Source organism: Haliotis cracherodii, unplaced genomic scaffold (assembly GCF_022045235.1).
Source record: "Haliotis cracherodii isolate W230 unplaced genomic scaffold, xgHalCrac1.p SCAF_1, whole genome shotgun sequence".
Taxonomy (NCBI): domain Eukaryota; kingdom Metazoa; phylum Mollusca; class Gastropoda; order Lepetellida; family Haliotidae; genus Haliotis; species Haliotis cracherodii.
This window is the reverse complement of record NW_027266264.1, coordinates 733929-753941: the sequence shown is the minus strand read 5'-3', so window position 1 is coordinate 753941 and position 20013 is coordinate 733929. Positions and strand designations below refer to the sequence as shown.

At 43.3% G+C, this 20013-nt stretch overlaps 1 protein-coding gene across 1 annotated transcript in view; it reads left to right on the top strand.

Moving 5' to 3' along the window:
* LOC139471084 (hydroxyacid-oxoacid transhydrogenase, mitochondrial-like) overlaps nt 1-20013 on the top strand; it is a 47787-nt gene that overhangs the window by 14411 nt on the left and 13363 nt on the right. The window contains exons 2-9 of the mRNA XM_071253383.1: nt 618-667; nt 3149-3198; nt 6681-6734; nt 7370-7524; nt 7966-8162; nt 9968-10045; nt 10676-10781; nt 11600-11749. Coding sequence (XP_071109484.1) covers nt 618-667; nt 3149-3198; nt 6681-6734; nt 7370-7524; nt 7966-8162; nt 9968-10045; nt 10676-10781; nt 11600-11749 — 840 coding nt within the window. The remainder of the gene's footprint in view (nt 1-617; nt 668-3148; nt 3199-6680; nt 6735-7369; nt 7525-7965; nt 8163-9967; nt 10046-10675; nt 10782-11599; nt 11750-20013) is intronic.

Sequence of the window (20013 nt, the reverse complement as noted above, 5' to 3'; positions counted from 1 at the left end):
AAACATGTTCATAATTTTACATAATGCTTAAAAGGTAAAAAATAATCGGCATATGAATATAATGTTGTGTTACAGCTGGTTACCAATATTTCATATTTATAGCAATAAGATAAACCTTTGACAAGAGAAAAAACAAATCAGGTAAACATAGATATACTTCGGGGCTCTATGTTTCCTATGATTCCCGTCAGCATGTATTTATAATACAGTTTAGGACCCTACAACATTATGAAGAGCTGTGTACCATGCATTGTAAATATCAGCTCAAGATGGAGCTTAGTGCACCTGCAACAGCGGCAGAGAACAAGTTCCTCGTGCATGACGCAAGGGCGACTCACTCAGTATAAATACAGACTACAAAGAGTTCTGGTTGATTTTTCAAATATTTTCCACAAGAGAATATTTTATCAAAGTGTAATAGTATACGGATGAGTTTAAAGTAGGGGAATATCCCTGTAACTCTCCATTCCTGCGTGAACCTCTGCTCCATTATTTTGAAGGAATGGAGAGTTACTTGGATTTTCAGCTGTACGTAATTAAGGGTCTCTCTGAAAGTCTGTAAAACCATAACCCAGCACTGTGCTTCATGTGACTTATGTTGGTGTGTTCCTCCACAGGTTGAGGGGCCTCCGCCAGGCAGCAAGATGCAGCCAGGCCCAGCAAAAAGGTCAGTTCTCTTTCAAAGTGATGGTAGGTTGTCCTCCGTAGTGAGGGTGGATTGTGCTCTGTAGTTAGAGTGGGTTGTCCTCCATAGTGCAGCAGGGTACGTTGTCCTCCATAGTGAGGGTGGGTTGTCCTCCATAGTGCAGCAGTGTGGGTTGTCCTCCATAGTGCAGCAGTGTGGGTTGTCCTCCATAGTGCAGCAGGGTACGTTGTCCTTCATAGTGAAGGTGGGTTGTCCTCCATAGTGCAGCAGTGTGGGTTGTCCTTCATAGTGCAGCATTGTGGGTTGTCCTCCATAGTGAAGGTGGGTTGTCCTCCATAGTGAGGGTGGGTTGTCCTCCATAGTGCAGCAGGGTACGTTGTCCTTCATAGTGAAGGTGGGTTGTCCTCCATAGTGCAGCAGTGTGGGTTGTCCTTCATAGTGCAGCAGTGTGGGTTGTCCTCCATAGTGAAGGTGGGTTGTCCTCCATAGTGAGGGTACGTTGTCCTCCATAGTGCAGCAGGGTACGTTGTCCTTCATAGTGAAGGTGGGTTGTCCTCCATAGTGTAGGAGGGTGGGTTGTCCTCCATAGTGAAGGTGGGTTGTCCTCCATAGTGAAGGTGAATTGTCCTCCATAGTGAGGGTGGGTTGTCCTCCATAGTGCAGCAGTGTGGGTTGTCCTTCATAGTGAAGGTGGGTTGTCTTCCATAGTGCAGCAGTGTGGGTTGTCCTCCACAGTGATGGTGAGTTGTCCTTCATAATGAGGGTGGGTTGTCCTCCATAGTGAGGGTGGGTTGTCCTCCATAGTGCAGCAGGGTGGGTTGTCCTCCATAATGAGGGTGGGTTGTCCTCCATAGTGCAGCAGGGTGGGTTGTCCTCCATAGTGCAGCAGGGTACGTTGTCCTTCATAGTGAAGGTGGGTTGTCCTCCATAGTGCAGCAGTGTGGGTTGTCCTTCATAGTGAAGGTGGGTTGTCCTCCATAGTGAAGGTGGGTTGTCCTCCATAGTGAAGGTGGGTTGTCCTCCATAATGCAGCAGTGTGGGTTGTCCTTCATAGTGAAGGTGGGTTGTCCTCCATAGTGAGGGTACGTTGTCCTCCATAGTGAAGGTGGGTTGTCCTCCATAGTGAAGGTGGGTTGTCCTCCATAGTGAAGGTGGGTTGTCCTCCATAGTGAGGGTGGGTTGTCCTCCATATTGAAGGTGGGTTGTCCTCCATAGTGCAGCAGGGTACGTTGTCCTTCATAGTGAAGGTGGGTTGTCCTCCATAGTGCAGCAGTGTGGGTTGTCCTCCATAGTGATGGTGAGTTGTCCTTCATAGTGAGGGTGGGTTGTCCTCCATAGTGAGGGTGGGTTGTCCTCCATAGTGCAGCAGGGTGGGTTGTCCTCCATAATGAGGGTGGGTTGTCCTCCATAGTGCAGCAGGGTGGGTTGTCCTCCATAGTGCAGCAGGGTACGTTGTCCTTCATAGTGAAGGTGGGTTGTCCTCCATAGTGAAGGTGAGTTGTCCTCCATAGTGCAGCAGTGTGGGTTGTCCTTCATAGTGCAGCAGTGTGGGTTGTCCTCCATAGTGAGGGTACGTTGTCCTCCATAGTGCAGCAGGGTACGTTGTCCTTCATAGTGAAGGTGGGTTGTCCTCCATAGTGCAGCAGTGTGGGTTGTCCTCCATAGTAAAGGTGGGTTGTCCTCCATAGTGAAGGTGGGTTGTCCTCCATAGTGAAGGTGAGTTGTCCTCCATAGTGCAGCAGTGTGGGTTGTCCTCCATAGTGAAGGTGGGTTGTCCTCCATAGTGAAGGTGGGTTGTCCTCCATAGTGAAGGTGGGTTGTCCTCCATAGTGCAGCAGTGTGGGTTGTCCTCCATAGTGAAGGTGGGTTGTCCTCCATAGTGAAGGTGGGTTGTCCTCCATAGTGCAGCAGTGTGGGTTGTCCTTCATAGTGAAGGTGGGTTGTCCTCCATAGTGCAGCAGGGTGGGTTGTCCTCCATAGTGCAGCAGGGTGGGTTGTCCTTCATAGTGAAGGTGGGTTGTCCTCCATAGTGCAGCGGGGTGGGTTGTCCTCCATAGTGCAGCAGGGTGGGTTGTCCTTCATAGTGAAGGTGGGTTGTCCTCCATAGTGAGGGTGGGTTGTCCTCCATAGTGCAGCAGGGTGGGTTGTCCTCCATAGTGCAGCAGGGTGGGTTGTCCTCCATAGTGCAGCAGGGTGGGTTGTCCTTCATAGTGAAGGTGGGTTGTCCTCCATAGTGAGGGTGGGTTGTCCTCCATAGTGTAGCAGTATATCTGCTCACAATGAGTTCGAGATGCAAAGGCTTTGCAAATCCTACAATTGACAAAAATCTGCACGACAGTTTACGAACTGGATTTCTGTTTTGATTGGACTATGCAAAGACACGTTAGTCCAGCCAAAATGTATAATACCAGCCTAGTTCAACTGGAATTTATAGTCAGTTAACTCTCTTGCCTCCTGAATATGTGTTGAGCCTGACTCTGAAGACCTCTCCTTGTGTTGCAGGCCAGTTCAGCACGACCAGCCCCTCCACACAGAAGGAATACGCCTTTGAAGTGAGTTCGAAAAATGGTGGGGCAGACTTGTCTAATACTTCACTAATGTCCTGGCTGAGTTAACCTGTCTAATACTTCACTAATGTACTGGCCAAGTTCACCTGTCTAATATTTCACTAATGAAGTGGCCAGGTTCACCTGTCTAATACTTTACTAATGTAGTGGCCGAGTTCACCTGTCTAATACTTCACTAATGTAGTGGCTGAGTTCACCTGTCTAATACTTCGCTAATGTACTGGCCAGGTTCACCTGTCTAATACTTCACTACTGTACTGGCTGAGTTAAACTGTCTAATACTTCACTAATATAGTGGCCGAGTTCACCTGTCTAATACTTCACTAATGTAGTGGCCGAGTTCACCTGTCTAATACTTCACTAATGTAGTGGCCGAGTTCACCTGTCTAATACTTCACTAATTTATTGGCCAGGTTCACCTGTCTAAAACTTCACTAATGTAGTGGCTGAGTTCACCTCTCTAATACTTCACTAAAGTACTGGCCAAGTTCACCTGTCTAATACTTCACTAATGTAGTGGCCGAGTTCACCTGTCTTATACTTCACTAATGTAGTGGCCAAGTTCACCTGTCTAATACTTCACTAATGTACTGGCCAAGTTCACCTGTCTAATACTTCACTTATGTACTGGCCGAGTTCACCTGTCTTATACTTCACTAATGTAGTGGCCGAGTTCACCTGTCTAATACTTCACTTATGTAGTGGCCGAGTTCACCTGTCTAATACTTCACTAATGTAGCGTCAAGAACCATTGCAACCCCCTCATTTTTCTAATTCAAGTTATCTGTTTGGCTGCATTTGAAGGTCCCTCCTGATGAAAAGGGGGAAGGAACCTATGGCGTCACTCAGTCGAAAGTTTTACATGGATACCCATATTAAATTGTAGTTATTTCAGTTATTCACTCTTGAAAAACAATTAAGATATTCCTGTATGCACAATTTATGATTTTTTTTTGTGCATTATGTCCAGGATTATAAATATACCCAGTCATTCTGATCTCCAACCCCAGGGGGCGTGTTTGATGTAGAGGATCAATCTCTCCTCTGTCGAAGTGTTGCTTGAAAATGTAATACCACAAGCTTTTCCTGATTACAATTTCAATTCAAACCTTGAAGAGTTTTATCTGTCCTATAAGTCATCTAAGCCAAGAAATACCAGAACAGTATCAAGAACATTTTGATGCCTTATAGTGAAGCAATAGTGATGTTACTTGAAGATTCTATGGAGATACCCGACATTAGATTGATAGAGGCCTTGTGCTGATGTTACCTAAATTTTCTTCAGGATAATAACATGTTATCTTACCAAATGCCTCCAATAAACTGTCTAGTCCTTGACCAAATATCTGTGTTGTGACTCTCACATCTGGAGGCTACACAATGTGACAACAACCAAATAAATATCACACTTGCACGCACACACGCATGCAGACACACACACACAGACACACCAGACTGACACACAGAGACAGACAGACACACCAGACTGACACATACACACACAGACACATCAGACTGACACACACACACACAGACGAACCAGACAGACACACAGACACACCAGACTGACACACACACACACAGACACACCAGACTGACACACACACACAGACACACAGAGACACACCAGACTGACACACACAGACACACCAGACTGACACACACACACACACACACACACACCAGACTGACACACACACACACACAGACACACCAGACTGACACACACACAGACACACCAGACTGACACACACTCACACACACACACACAGACACACCAGACTGACACACACACACACAGACACACCAGACTGACACACACACACAGACGAACCAGACAGACACACCAGACTTACACACACACACAGACACACCAGACTGACACACACACACACACCAGACTGACACACACACACACACCAGACTGACACACACACACACCAGACTGACACACACACACACACCAGACTGACACACAGACACACCAGACTGACACACACACACACAGACACAGCAGACTGACACACACACACACACTGACACAGCAGACTGACACACACATACAGACACACCAGACTGACACACACACACACACACACCAGACTGACACACACACACACCAGACTGACACACACACAGACACACCAGACTGACACACACACACACACACACACACACACTGACACAGCAGACTGACACACACACACAGACACACCAGACTGACACACACACACACAGACACACCAGACTGACACACACACACCAGACTGACACACACACACACAGACACATCAGACTGACACACACACACACACTGACACAGCAGACTGACACACACACACACACACACACACACACCCACACACACACACACCAGACTGACACACAGACACACCAGACTGATACACACACACAGACACACCAGACTGACACACAGACACACTAGACTCACACAGACACACCAGACTCACACACACACACACACACACACACACACACACAGAGACACACCAGACCGACACAGACACACCAGACTGACACACACACACAGACACACCAGACCGACACACACACACCAGACTTACACACACACACACAGACACACCAGACTGACACACACACACACACCAGACTGACACACAGAGACACACCAGACTGACACACACCAGACTGACACACACACACACACACCAGACTGACACACAGACACACCAGACTGACACACACACACACAGACACACCAGACTGACACACACACACACTGACACAGCAGACTGACACACACACACAGACACACCAGACTGACACACACACACACACACACACACACACACCAGACTGACACACACACACACACACACACACACACACACACACACACACACACCAGACTGACACACACAGACACACCAGACTGACACACACACACACAGACACACCTGACTGACACACACACACACACACTGACACAGCAGACTGACACACACACAGAGACACACCAGACTGACACACACACAGACACACCAGACTGACACAAACACAAACACACCAGACTGACACACACAGACACACCAGACTGACACACACACACACAGACACACCAGACTGACACACACACACCAGACTGACACAGACACACCAGACTGACACACACACACACACACTGACACACACACACACACACACACACACACACACACACACACACACACACACACACACCAGACTGACACACAGACACACCAGACTGATACACACACACAGACACACTAGACTCACACAGACACACCAGACTGACACACACACACACACACAGACACACCAGACCGACACACACACACCAGACTGACACACACACACACAGACACACACAGAGACACACCAGACCAAAACACACACACACACACACACACACACACACACACACACACACACACCAGACTGACTCCCTTCCCTGATCTTTCCAGATGGCTTGTTCCAACATCAGATACGGCGTGGGCGTCACAGCAGAAGTGGGAATGGTAAGATGGAGACAGTTGTGTGGCCAGTCTCAGTAGGGTAAATTGTGTATCTGTTAGTCAATATCTATAGTCCATCTTCTCAACATGCTCAAGGCAAGATTGTAAAGAAACTGGTCTAATGTTACAAAGTGCCTCAAATCACATGAGCAACTTGATGAAAAAGATGAAAAGTGGTATGGTACACATACCTTTTACAAATCCTGCAGTCGACCTAAATTTGCAATCCATGTCGTTACAAACCAAATGATTTTGATTAGACAATGCATAGACTCATTAGTCCAGCTAAAATATTACGCAAGACTTCAAGCCTTCTTCGGCAAGGGTGGAAACTGGACTTTTATAGTCAGTTAACTCCTTTGCCTCGGGAAGATGCTATAGTTAAGCAATATTAGGACTGTAACATAAACGTATCCATGTCATGTTCAAGACATTAATATTACCCCAAAGTATATAAAGATTTCAATGTAATAATGCTCTTTTATATGCACATGTGGGTTTTCATAATTTTCAGTGTTGATTGGTCGCTCGCGAAAACATGAGATAATTAGCCATCACTTATTGCCAGTTGGTTATTCTCTATGTACAACAGTTTTGTGTGTGGATGATGAGTGATGAGATGCTGGCTTGTTTTCCAGGACTGTAAGAACTTAGGTGCCCGGAACGTGTGCGTCATGACGGACAGTAAGCTGGTCGACCTGCCCCCGGTCAAGATGGCCCTGGAGTCGCTGGACAGACAGGGCATCCCCTACCAGGTGTACGACCAGTGCCGTGTTGAACCCACAGATGAGAGGTATTACAACAATACATTCCCCAAACACTCAGCGTACAGCCTTGGGTACCTGAGTCGCTGACTGGTGACTGGAGACTGCTGTCAAGTTTAACTGCACAGGTTGCCCAGTCATCTAGCGTGCTATAATACAGTGTGCCACGTTGGCGTGACAGAAACCTAGATGGTGGGGTTGAATCTCAGTTCACCCTGAGTATGGTTTTCACCATAAGTGTACAGTGTACTTGTGGGTCTCGCCAAGTTGTAGACATCTGAGACCTGCATCACTTCTGGCTTTCCTCACGCTTGAAGCTGCCGCACTTTGAATCGATTTAAATAACGTTTGAAGTGGTGTTAAACCTAACTCACTCACTCACTTTATCAATTAAATTTAAAGTTTCTATGATTTATATAGATAAACATTCTGTCAGTCAAGTCTGTCAAACATTTGCTTTGAATTTCCAGTTTCAAAGCTGCTATCAGATTCGCGAAGGAGGGTGATTTTGACATGTATCTGGCAGTGGGAGGCGGGTCTGTCATGGATACGTGCAAGGCCGCCAACCTGTACGCCACCAACCCCAGCGCCGATTTCCTTGACTACGTGAACGCACCGATAGGGAAAGGCCTGCCTGTCACACACACACTGAAACCACTGATAGCTGGTGAGAGGGGGAGTTATCAGTCTGTGAATGTGTTAGCAGTGGGGTTATCTGTTGGGTGTGTGCCATGGTGGAGCTAATGACTCACTCACCCACACACTCTCTCACCTCACCTCACCTCACCTCACCTCACCCATTCACGTCATAACCCATTTATTCATTCACTTAATCACCCATTTGTTCAATTATTCACTCATTCATTCATTCGACAAATTATTTATTCACTCACTTGATCACCCATTTGTTCACTCACTCACTAACTCATGTGTCCACTCACTCACTCACTCACTCACTCACTCACTCACTCAACCACTCAACCACCCATCCACTCACTCACTCACTAACTCATGTGTCCACTCACTCACTCACTCACTCACTCACTCACTCACTCACTCACTCACTCACTCACTCACTCACCCACCCACCCACCCACTCACTCACTCACTAACTCATGTGTCCACTCACTCACTCAACCACTCAACCATCCACCCACCCACCCACCCACTCACTCACTCACCCACTCAACCACCCACCCACTCACTCACTCACTTACTCAACCACTCAAACACCCACCCACCCACTCACTACCTCATGTGTCCACTCACTCACTCACTCACTCACTCACTCAACCACCCAACCACCCACCCAGCCACCCACCCACTCACTCACTCACTCACTCACTACCTCATGTGTCCACTCAATCAACCACTCAACCATCCACCCACCCACCCACCCACTCACTCAACCACCCACCCACCCACTCACTCACTCACTTACTCAACCACTCAAACACCCACCCACTCACTCACTCACTAACTCATGTGTCCACTCACTCACTCACTCACTCAACCACTCAACCACCCACCCTCCCACTCACTCACTCACTAACTCATGTGTCCACTCACTCACTCACTCAACCACTCACTTACTCAACCACCCACTCACTCACTCACTCACTCACTCACTCACTCACTCACTCACTCACTCACTCACTCACTCACTCACTCACTTAACCACTCACTCACTCAACCACTCACTCAACCACTCACTCACTCAACCACTCACTCAACCACCCACTCACTCACTCATTCACTCACTCACTCACTCAACCACTCACTCACTCAACCACTCAACCACCCACTCACTCACTCACTCACTCACTCACTCACTCAACCACTCAACCACTCACTCACTCACTCACCCACCCACCCACCCACTCACTCACTCACTCACTCACTCACTCAACCACTCAACCACTCAACCACCCACCCACTCACTCACTCACTCACTCACTCACTCACTCACTCAACCACTCAACCACTCAACCACCCACTCACTCACTCACTCACTCACTCACTCACTCACTCACTCACTCACTCACTCACTCACTCAACCACTCACTCACTCAACCACTCACTCAACCACTCACTCACTCAACCACTCACTCAACCACTCACTCACTCACTCACTCACTCACTCACTCACTCACTCACTCACTCACTCACTCACTCACTCACTCAACCACTCACTCACTCAACCACTCAACCACCCACTCACTCACTCACTCCTTCACTCAACCACTCAACCACTCAACCACTCACTCACTCACTCACCCACCCACCCACCCACTCACTCACTCACTCACTCACTCACTCACTCACTCACTCACTCAACCACTCAACCACTCAACCACCCACCCACTCACTCACTCACTCACTCACTCACTCAACCACTCAACCACTCAACCACCCACTCACTCACTCACTCACTCACTCACTCACTCTGACCAAAGTGTTCTTCATTTCCAGTCACTACAACAGCTGGAACCGGCAGCGAGACAACCGGGACGGCAGTGTTTGACCTCCTGGAACTCAAAGCCAAGACAGGTCTGTCAATAGAAATTAGGGCTGGGTACCTTCACTCACTCACTACTACCTGGGTACCTGACCCCTATTACCCAACCCTACCTGGGTACCCGCTGTAGGTCTCAAGAAATAGGTGAAAATGTCCGATTGGGAATAGTTTGACCGTAGCCCTGGCAAAATGTATATAGATATTCGTATAAAACGATCTGGTCATGCATACATTGAATTTTTGTCTCCATTCAAACATATAAACTGAACATGCTGAAGGAATGCGTGCACAGACAGAAAGAAATGCAAACATTAGTCACTTATGGTGTAACTGTGGAAAGTCTAGATAATTTTTGCCATTAAACAATATATCATGTGACTACCCACGGGTCCAGTTAGTCCTTTGGGTATCCTGGTCCTATGCAGGAACCACCCGACCCAAGTACCCGAGTTACCCGTCCCAGCCCTAATAGAAATGTTCCTTCTTGTTAATAGTCGAGAAAGTGGTGAGAAGTAAAGGCAGAAAGTGAATTGGTTACAGTTTGCTGCCTCAGTTTATAGAAGGAAATTCTTAAGTGGGGGTAACTTTTCATTCACCATTTCATTTGCTGTTGGCTAGAAAGTCCCGCCCAGTTATTCCCCAGTGCTGTATCTGTCATGCAGGCATATCCCAGCGGGCGCTGCGTCCGACGCTCGGCATCGTGGATCCTCTTCATCTGATCTCTCTCCCCGAGCGTGTAATGGCCTACAGCGGCATCGATGTTCTGTGGTTAGTCGTTGTGGTTGTGTGTGATGAAGCTGCTGTTGTGTGAGATGAAGTAGCTGTTTTGTGTGATGAAGCTGCTGTTGTGTAAGATGAAGTAGCTGTTGTGTGTGATGAAGCTGCTGTTATGTAAGATGAAGTAGCTGTTGCGTGTGATGAAGCTGCTGTTGTGTGAGATGAAGTTTGCTGTTGTGTGAGATGAAGTTTGCTGTTGTGTGTGATGAAGTTTGCTGTTGTGTGTGATGAAGCTGCTGTTGTGTGAGATGAAGTTTGCTGTTGTGTGTGATGAAGCTGCTGTTGTGTGAGATGAAGTTTGCTGTTGTGTGAGATGAAGTTTGCTGTTGTGTGTGATGAAGCTGCTGTTGTGTGAGATGAAGTTTGCTGTTGTGTGAGATGAAGTTTGCTGTTGTGTGTGATGAAGCTGCATTTGTGTGAGATGAAGTTTGCTGTTGTGTGAGATGAAGCTTGCTATTGTGTGTGATGAAGCTGCATTTGTGTGAGATGAAGTTTGCTGTTGTGTGAGATGAAGTTTGCTGTTGTGTGTGATGAAGCTGCTGTTGTGTGAGATGAAGTTTGCTGTTGTGTGTGATGAAGCTGCTGTTGTGTGAGATGAAGTTTGCTGTTGTGTGAGATGAAGTTTGCTGTTGTGTGTGATGAAGCTGCATTTGTGTGAGATGAAGTTTGCTGTTGTGTGAGATGAAGTTTGCTGTTGTGTGTGATGAAGCTGCATTTGTGTGAGATGAAGTTTGCTGTTGTGTGAGATGAAGTTTGCTATTGTGTGTGATGAAGCTGCACTTGTGTGAGATGAAGTTTGCTGTTGCCAGCCATGCCCTGGAGTGCTACACGACCATGAGTTACACGGACAGAGACCGGCCAAGCAACCCCCAACTGCGCCCCGCTTACCAAGGATTCAATCCCATCAGTGACATCTGGGCGCAGCACGCTCTCCGCATGACGGCCAAGTATATCAAGAGGTGAGTTTAGTGGAGTTAAACTCACTCGTGAATTCTGGTTTGCCCTGATTATGTTTCTAGATTTGTCAGCACTATACACAGGCCCATGGGCTTCACAAAAGTGTTGGACGTCAATACCTGCATCACTTCAGATTTTCCTCCGTGTTGACTGTGATGTAACTGAACTAATAATCCAAACTTTGTTCCAACTCACTCACTCACTATTCTGAGGAATCTATTTTTAGCCGATAGTCATATTAAGATTTATTTTACTTGGATGATATTGTGAGATGATATGTAATAGTGGTGTGATATTGTGTGATGTGTAATAGTAGTGTGATATTGTGGGATGTGTAATAGTAGTGTGATTTTGTGTGATGTGTAATAGTAGTGTGATATTGTGTGATGTGTAATAGTAGTGTGATATTGTGTGATGTGTAATAGTAGTGTGATATTGTGTGATGTGTAATAGTAGTGTGATATTGTGGGATGTGTAATAGTAGTGTGATATTGTGTGATGTGTAATAGTAGTGTGATATTGTGTGATGTGTAATAGTAGTGTGATATTGTGTGATGTGTAATAGTAGTGTGATTTTGTGTGATGTGTAATAGTGGTGTGATATTGTGAGATGATATGTAATAGTAGTGTGATATTGTGTGATATGTAATAGTGGTGTGATATTGTGTGATATGTAATAGTGGTGTGATATTGTGTGATGTGTAATAGTAGTGTGATATTGTGTGATGTGTAATAGTAGTGTGATATTGTGTGATGTGTAATAGTAGTGTGATTTTGTGTGATGTGTAATAGTAGTGTGATGTGTAATAGTAGTGTGATATTGTGTGATATGTAATAGTGGTGTGATATTGTGTGATGTGTAATAGTAGTGTGATATTGTGTGATGTGTAATAGTAGTGTGATATTGTGTGATGTGTAATAGTAGTGTGATATTGTGTGATGTGTAATAGTAGTGTGATATTGTGTGATGTGTAATAGTAGTGTGATATTGTGTGATGTGTAATAGTAGTGTGATATTGTGTGATGTGTAATAGTAGTGTGATGTGTAATAGTTGTGTGATATTGTGTGATGTGTAATAGTAGTGTGATTTTGTGTGATGTGTAATAGTAGTGTGATATTGTGTGATGTGTAATAGTAGTGTGATATTGTGTGATGTGTAATAGTAGTGTGATATTGTGTGATGTGTAATAGTAGTGTGATATTGTGTGATGTGTAATAGTAGTGTGATATTGTGGGATGTGTAATAGTAGTGTGATATGTAATAGTAGTGTGATATTGTGTGATGTGTAATAGTAGTGTGATATTGTGTGATGTGTAATAGTGGTGTGATATTGTGAGATGATATGTAATAGTGGTGTGATATTGTGTGATATGTAATAGTGGTGTGATATTGTGTGATATGTAATAGTGGTGTGATATTGTGTGATGTGTAATAGTAGTGTGATATTGTGTGATGTGTAATAGTAGTGTGATATTGTGTGATGTGTAATAGTAGTGTGATTTTGTGTGATGTGTAATAGTAGTGTGATGTGTAATAGTAGTGTGATATTGTGTGATGTGTAATAGTAGTGTGATGTGTAATAGTAGTGTGATATTGTGTGATGTGTAATAGTACTGTGATTTTGTGTGATGTGTAATAGTAGTGTGATGTGTAATAGTAGTGTGATATTGTGTGATGTGTAATAGTGGTGTGATGTGTAATAGTAGTGTGATATTGTGTGATGTGTAATAGTAGTGTGATATTGTGTGATATGTAATAGTAGTGTGATATTGTGTGATGTGTAATAGTAGTGTGATATTGTGTGATGTGTAATAGTAGTGTGATATTGTGTGATGTGTAATAGTAGTGTGATTTTGTGTGATGTGTAATAGTAGTGTGATGTGTAATAGTATTGTGATATTGTGTGATGTGTAATAGTAGTGTGATATTGTGTGATGTGTAATAGTAGTGTGATTTTGTGTGATATGTAATAGTAGTGTGATGTGTAATAGTAGTGTGATATTGTGTGATGTGTAATAGTGGTGTGATGTGTAATAGTAGTGTGATATTGTGTGATGTGTAATAGTAGTGTGATGTGTAATAGTAGTGTGATATTGTGTGATGTGTAATAGTAGTGTGATATTGTGTGATGTGTAATAGTAGTGTGATATTGTGTGATGTGTAATAGTAGTGTGATATTGTGTGATGTGTAATAGTAGTGTGATATTGTGTGATATGTAATAGCAGTGTGATATTGTGTGATACTGTAAATCTGGAAATTAATATGTCTCCAAATTAATATGACTGCTGACCCCTAGCCAAAAATGCAACTCAATATCAATGCGACTTCCCCCACCCAATCCCCAGTGGAATGACACATTACCTTTATCCAAGCAAACAGCAAATAACACCTTCATAAACTTTCTTACTTACATTAGGAATTTAACGTGCGCTTTCCGACATATGTGTACTTCGTGCACGGGCCCGCCAGGCCATTTGGTGTTTGGTCGAAAAGGGTATGTCCGAAAAGGTGAATCAACCTAGGTGGGGCATTTAAGGTTGCTTACTTACTTTGGAGAACAAATTTTGAGTTTTGAAATATGCCATGCAAAAGGTGGAAGGGGGGGGGGGGGGGACTAAAGGGAGTTTGTGTGTTTTTATAGGTTTAAAATTTTAGGGTATATTGGCAGCTTGTTTGTTGTATTTTTATTTTTAAATGCGGCGAAGTAGGCCTGTTTTGATTAGATATATGTCTACTGCTTTAAATGTTTGTAAAGTCATTTAGGGGGTTAAGTACCTTTGCTAGTTTCATTTGATTGTTGCAGTTTAGTGTGGATTGGAGTGTTGTTCTGTGTTGCTGGTAATGTGTGCAATATAGAAATACATGTTCAGGCGTTTCTTTTAAATTGCAGTGGGGGCATTTACCGGTTTGGTGTTTTTTAATTTGGTGTAGGTGGGAGTTTAACTTAATGTGGCCTGTTTGTAGTTTAGTTATTACTCTGTCAATTTTTTTGGTTTTAGGATGGATTTTTTATTTTTTTGAGTGGCTTTTGAAGCAGGTGTTTCAGTTTGCAGTCAGATTTCTGATAGTTATTTTGCCACTTTTGGAAGATTTTCTACTTTGTGATACTTTTAATTTCTTTTTTGGATATTGGTAGGCTGATGCTTACTTCTTCCAATTTTAGTCCTGATTTAGCTGCTTTGTCCAAACACTCCAACGTGGACAGGGATCCAAACTATTTCTGTGTCTTTACCTAGTTTACGTAGGCGCTTTTAAATATCTGTTGTATCAGTTTAGGGCGCTTTTTTGTGTTTTTGTTTTTTATCCCCTGGAGCCCACTTAATGAGTCTGAAAGAATTAGGGTTTTTTGGTGACTATTTATTTGAACGCTGTGCGGAGCTGTTACTATCCCCATTAATTCGGCTGAGAAAATTGATTGATTATTTGGGAGCCTATATGATTGTGTTTCTTTTTTGGGTTTGTTGATATGGATGCCGAATCCTGTGCGTTTTGAGCACGGGTCAAAGGACCCGTCTGTGTAAATGTGACACCCAATTTGGCCATTTTTCGTGAATGTATGCTAATGTAAAGGATTTAGCAGTATTTGGATCATTTCCTTTATTTAGTCTGGTGGAGAGAGATATGTCGATTTGGGGGGTTTGGAGTTTGGGCGTGAAGGTGTTATTTGGGGCTGCATTTAATTGTAAAGTATTTAGGTTGTGTGTATTTAGGTAATTTATTATGCGTTGAGAGATTGGTGTAAATTGGGGGGTTTTGCGAGCGAAAGCTTGGAGTTGGGTTGAGGCCCAGTAATTCATTGTTAGATGATCCCGGCATAGATCCAGGGGTATTTCGCCTGTTAGTGCCTGTAGCGATATGCGCTGTGTGCCATGCTGAGTGTGTGTGATTATCTTGAGTGCTTGACATCGAATTGAGTTTAGTTTATCGGTTAATGAGGAGTTTAAGATGTTGTATATTTGGCATCCATAGTCTTATTTTTGATCTAATTAGTGATTTGTAAAGAGAAAGTAGGGTCTCCTTGGAGGCCCCCCAGTTGGAACCTGTAAGGCAGCGTAGTGTGTTTAGGTCTTTAGTGCATCTATTTGTTAGGTGTTTAATGTGAGCACCCCAGGTGAGGTGTTCATCAAAGATAAGTCCAAGGAATTTGGTTTCTTTTTGGAATTTTATGTTTTTTTGTTGTAGTTTAGGGGTTTTTGCACACATATTTCTGTGTTTGAATACTATCCCTGTGTGTTTTTTTCGGCATTTAGTGAGAAACCCAATTTATTTGCCTATATTTGAATTTGATCTAATGCATTCTGCAGTAATTTTTGAGGCATATTTATGCTTCTGGTGCGGACTCGATCATCCGCATATTTGGAAGTTTGAATTTTATTGGGTATTCCCTCGAATAGGTCATTAATCATAACGTTTAAAATGTTTGGCTTAGAATGCTACCTTGGGGTGTGGTATTTTCTAAGGGACACTGGTCCAATAGCGTTTGGTCGATACCCATATTTTGCAATTAGTTAGGAAGTCTTGGATATAGTTTATTATTTGGCCTTTAAGTCCTGCTTTTTTTAGTTTTTGTATTAGCCCGTTATGCCATACCATATTGAAAGCTTTAGAGAAGTCTAGAAATATGCCTACTGTGTATTGTTGGTTTAGTTGGCACATCCATAAATTACTTACTTACTTACTTTGGAGATTTAATGTGCGCTTTCCGACTGATGCGTATTTCGCACACGGGCCCGGCCAAGCCATTTAATGTGTTTCCGAAAGGGGCGAAAGTGGTCTGTGCAACCCAAGAAGGGGCTTTAGGGGTTGCTTATATAGAATTTGGGAATTTTGAGATTTGGAATAGATGCTGATGGGGTAGGGGAGGAGAACTAAGGGAGCTGGGTATGGTGGATGTTTGTGTGTTTATGTAATTTTGATTTGGTGGATTATAGTGTTTTTAGATGCGTTTTATTAGTTCCGTTTTGATTAAGAATACACCTAAGGCCTTGAAGTTTTCTAGTTTATTTTGTGGGTTTTAGTATTGCTTCTAGAGTGAGAGCCTTGTTTAGATTGAGGGTGGTTTGTAATGCGGCTAGATGTGTTAGGTAGTGTGTGCAGTAGATGAGTGCGTGTTCTGGGGTTTCTAGTTGTTTGCAGTGTGGGCTACCTGTAGTATGTTTTTTTATTTTTTTTAGGTGGTTATTTAGGTTGGTGTGTCCTGTTTGGAGTTTAGTGATTACTCTGTCAATTTTTTTTGATGGATGGAGAATTTTTGGTTTGGTTAGTGGTTTGCTGAGTACTTTTTTGATTTGGCTATTTGAGTTTAGATATAGGTTATGCCATTTTTTGGTGATTTTTTGCTTATTTACGCTTTTAATTTCTGATTTTGAGATGGGTAAGTTTAAGCTTATTTCTGGGATTTTGAGGGATAGTTTAGCTGCCTTATCAGCGTTTTCATTACCGTATATACCTACGTGGGCGGGTATCCACAAGAAGGTTATTTGTTTGCCTGCCTTAGTTAGGTCGTTGGAGCTTTTAAGTATTAGATTTATTAACTTAGGTCAGTTTTTGGTATTTTTGTTTTGGAGGACTTGCAGTCCACTTAGGGAGTCGGTAAGTATTAGGATTTTATTGTGGTTTTGGGATTCTTGACTATGGAGGGCTGAGGCCATGCCCATTAGTTCTGCCGTGAATATTGATTGGTTGTTTGGGAGTCGGAAGGATTGTTTGGTTTTAGTTGGTTGTGTGGTATGGACTCCGAAACCTGTGTGTTTGGAGGTCGGATCTGAAGATCTGTCCGTGTAAATGTGACACCAATTTGGCCAATTTTCGTGTATGTATGCTAGTGTGGTGGTTTTAGCTATGTTTGGGTCGGTTTGTTTATTTATTTGGCTAGCTAGTGTTGTGTCTATTTTGGGTATTTTAAGTTTAGGGGTGAAGATATTTGATTGTTTGCAGTTTTGTTTAAGATTTTTAATTTGGTGTTCATTTACGTAGTTTGTTATTCTTTGGGATATTGGGGTAAGTAAGGGGTGTTTACGAGCTAGAGCTTGGTTTTTGGGGCTGATATTTTGGTTTATTAAGTTTTGGATTAGAGGGTTTGATTGGGATGCGGCCCAGAAATTTAAGCTTAGCTGTTCCCTGCGTAGACTTAGTGGCATTTCTCCTGTTAAGGCCTGAAGTGAAGTGTAGGAGGTGCCATGTTGGGTGCGTGTAATGAATTTGAGAGCCTGATATTGTATCGAGTCAAGTTTTTTAGATAGAGAGTTGTTTAGGGTGTTGTAAATGGCGCAGCCGTAGTCTAGTTTTGATCTAATTAGTGATATGTAGAGTGAGAGTAGGGTATCTTTGGAGGCTCCCCAGTTTGAGCCAGTTAGGCATCTTAGGGTGTTTAGGTCTTTACTGCATTTAGTTGTTAGGTTTTGGATGTGAGCATCCCAGGTGAGATGTTCATCGAAAATAAGTCCTAAGAATTTGGTTTGTTTTTGAAATTTGATTGTTTGGTTGTTTAGCTGGAGGATTGGGGAGGCGGGTTTCATGTTTTTATGTTTGAATACTATTCCTGTTGTTTTTTCTGAGTTAAGGGAGAAGCCCCATTTGTCAGCCCATTGTTGTATTTTATTAAGAGATTTTTGGAGTAAATTTTGGGCCATGTTAATGCTTTTAGTGCGGATCCAGAGGTCTCCATCATCCGCGAATTTGGATGTGTTTATTTTAGGGTATAGGCCCTCGAAGAGATCGTTTATCATTATATTAAAGAGTGTGGGGCTGAGGATACTGCCCTGGGGAGTGCCATTTTCTATGGGACACTGGTCCGATAGAGTATGGTCTATCCCCACTGTTATTTTACGTTCGTTTAGAAAGTCCTGAATGTAGTTTATTATTTGTCCTTTTAGTCCTATTTTTTTAAGTTTTTGTATTAGCCTGTTGTGCCAAACCATGTCGAATGCTTTGGAGAAATCCAGAAAGATGCCTGTTGTGTATTGTTTGTTGAGTTGTCCTGTCTTGATGTCCTGTTCTAGTCGGGCGAGATTATCTAAGGTTGAGCGGCCAGGAGTGAAACCGCTTTGATCTGTGTTTATGATGTTATTTTGAGTTAAATAGTGTTGTAGTCTATTTTTGGCCATAGATTCTATTACTTTACATAGGTTTGAGGTTAAGGATATTGGTCTATAAGAATTTGCCTGGTTAGTTGGTTTATCGGGTTTAGGGATAGGGATGACTAGTGCCTGTTTCCAGGGAGTTGGTACCTGTCCGTTTTGATAGATTAGGTTATATAGTTTAAGTAGTGCCTGGAGTAGGTTGGGGGGGGAGTTTTTTGATTATTTGGTAGGATGTTAGATCTAGTCCTGGGGCAGTTCCCTTTTTCCTTTTTTGGAGTACGTACTGGAGTTCTTCCATTGAGTAAGGTTGGTTTATTTCGAAGTTATCATTATTTGGTTCTTTAGTAGGTTTGGCTTCTGCTTTAAGTTTTTGTTGGAATTTTTCGCTGAAGTTATTGTTGCTGCTTATGGCCGAGAAGTGGTTTGCCAGGTTATTTGCCTTTTCGGTAGGGTTGGTTGAATTGTTTTTGTTGGGTGTTTTTTTGTGACGTTTTAAGCCTCTAATGGCGTGGATTTTTCGCCAGACTGCTCTGGCATCTGTGCGATTATTTACTCCTTCACAAAATTATTTCCAATCTTTGGTTTTAGCTATTTTGACTAGTTTTTGGACCTTCTGGTTTAGTTCATGAGCTACTGTTATATGGTTATGGTCGCGTTTGGCTCTATTGAAGGCTGTTTTACGTTTGTGTCTAGTTTGTTCTATTTCCTCGTTCCACCATGGTACCGAGGGTTTGCCTACGTTATTTATTTTATAAGGTATTGATGCTTTGGCTGCGTTGATTATGTAGTTTGTTAGGTTTTTGCAGTAGATTTCTGGGTCCTTATTTTCTAGTTTGGTTAGGTTGGCTTGGTTGCAGATATCCAGAAATTTGTCCCAGTTAGCTTGGTTATAATTGAATTTTGGTTCTAGGTTTTCTGTTTGGGTAGGAACGTTTGTATTGCCTATGGTAATGTTTATAGGGAAGTGGTCACTACCTAGTGGGGCGTCGTGAACTTCCCATTGAGTACTTTGGGCCAGATCTGGGGTGCATATGGTTAGGTCGATAGCCGACATTTTATGGTTTTTCTTATCGTATCTAGTTGGTTGGTTATTGTTTAGGAGTACCAGGTTATTTGTTTCTATCCATTCAGAGATTAGTTTGCCATGATTATCTATTTTTTCATCTATGCTCCAGGTGGGG